This window comes from Loa loa (assembly GCF_000183805.2).
Source record: "Loa loa unplaced genomic scaffold supercont3.1725, whole genome shotgun sequence".
Classification (NCBI taxonomy): Eukaryota; Metazoa; Nematoda; class Chromadorea; order Rhabditida; family Onchocercidae; genus Loa; species Loa loa.
In genome coordinates this window covers 1-1,746 of record NW_018109904.1, presented here as the reverse complement: position 1 = coordinate 1,746, position 1,746 = coordinate 1, and the positions used below count along the sequence as shown (strand labels likewise).

Genomic DNA, 1,746 nt, shown 5'->3' with positions numbered 1-1,746 from the left:
GCATGAAAATATTATTTGCATGAAAAGGATTTGCATGAAAATATTATGCTTTGATATTACATTATTACAAACGAGACAATCAATAATTGATACAAGCTATATCCGATTTACAAATAAAACTATCCCATATACTAACTACTAACATTTACTGTAAGAAGTCATTGGACATTGATTAATTTTGTTTTTTTTTTTTAATTTTCTTATCAATAATTTTGTTTATTTCTCAGCAACAATAATATCAACATTTGGCATAGATGTACATGATATGTGTGGTGGTATAGAAACTGATCCAGAAGAACGATCTCGACTTGCTCTTTTAGTGGTTCGTTTTTTTCTTTCCTCATTCTCTAAAATACTTTTGAAGCTTATCAAAATTAACATAACTGATTATTTTTTACAACTAAAGCTTCTTTTTTTTTTAAATATAAACATATAAGGAACAGAAAGTGGGAAAAGAGAAAGAAAGAGAGAAAATGTTTATTAAAAATATTTCAGTTGAATCGTACCCGGTTACCTTATCAAGCTTGTGTCCGACGTGATGGTCATCCAGTTATGGTACAACTTGATTGTTCCCAGTGTACTGTAGCGGAATTTAATGAAGCTTTCAAACGAAATTCCAATGATCATTATATACCACTACGTATAATGGGTAATGAAGTAAAAAAAAAAAAAAAAAACTCATTAAATATTAATATAATTAACCTTCCATAATAATCTATTCTAAACTTTAATCCTCTTATTAATATTATCTTAAATTTTATTTCCAAATTTTAGAGATTTCATTGTAGATTTATTGTAATCATACAATTATTCAATATAATTCTTCGTTAATTAGTTTTTTTTTTTTCATAATAAAATTTGTCCTTTCTAGATGATAATACCTAAATGATTGGTATCAGTGTGATAATGGAAATGATAAATGTATTGCTTGATCATGATATGCAATGCTATATGTTATTTGTAGAGCTTTCACTTGGCGCTTGTTTAACAACAACGCTAAATGATTGTGATCCAGAACATGCTGATTGTTTGGTTAATGGTCCTCGTTATGAATGTCGTTGTCATGATGGTTGGAATGATACATCAAAGGAATTAGGACAAGCAGAAGGAAGACGATGTGAACAATTAATCCTACTTGCTGATGGGTAAAATTTCAATTTCTTGCTTTTTTTTTTTTTTTCTTCTTCAATATTACTTTTAAAATTGATCATTTTATGATTCGTTTAAGAACTGATAATCTATTTATTAATTAATTAGCTTTCGCTAATTGCTAATTAGTTACAGATGTATCCTATTTTTTGGCTATTGTTTATTGTGGTGGTTTCTTTTGCTTGGTATCATCCTCTTTTTGGCACTATTATTATTCTGTTGGCTAGGCTATAAACTAAACAAATTATGCCAACAGCGAAAGAGACGAAATGTTACAAAAGAACAGGTACTAAAATTGTTTTCATCCTTTTCAATTCAATTCTTTACAGGTTTTTTTTTCTTTACTTGTTTATAGGGTCATTTGGTTACTACATATGTATTCTATTTCTTGGCCACTTGTTTATAGGATCATTTGGTTATTACATATTTATCCTATTTCTTGGCCACTTCTTTATAGGGTCATTTGGTTATTACATATTTATCCTATTTCTTGGCACTTGTTTATAGGGTCATTTGGTTATTACATATGTATTCTATTTCTTGGCCACTTCTTTATAGGGTCACTTGGTTATTACATATTTATCCTATTTTTTGGCC

General features: G+C 28.4%; 1 protein-coding gene across 1 annotated transcript; it reads left to right on the top strand.

The window, feature by feature from the left end:
* Positions 1-265: 265 nt before the first annotated feature.
* Positions 266-1,435, top strand: LOAG_15267 (hypothetical protein; the record flags this gene model as incomplete). Its single annotated transcript, XM_020448914.1, has 4 exons — positions 266-322; positions 496-649; positions 965-1,145; positions 1,285-1,435. Coding segments are annotated over 4 exons (543 nt in total), but the record flags the coding sequence as incomplete, so codon positions are not given.
* Between the last annotated feature and the right edge of the window lie 311 nt (positions 1,436-1,746).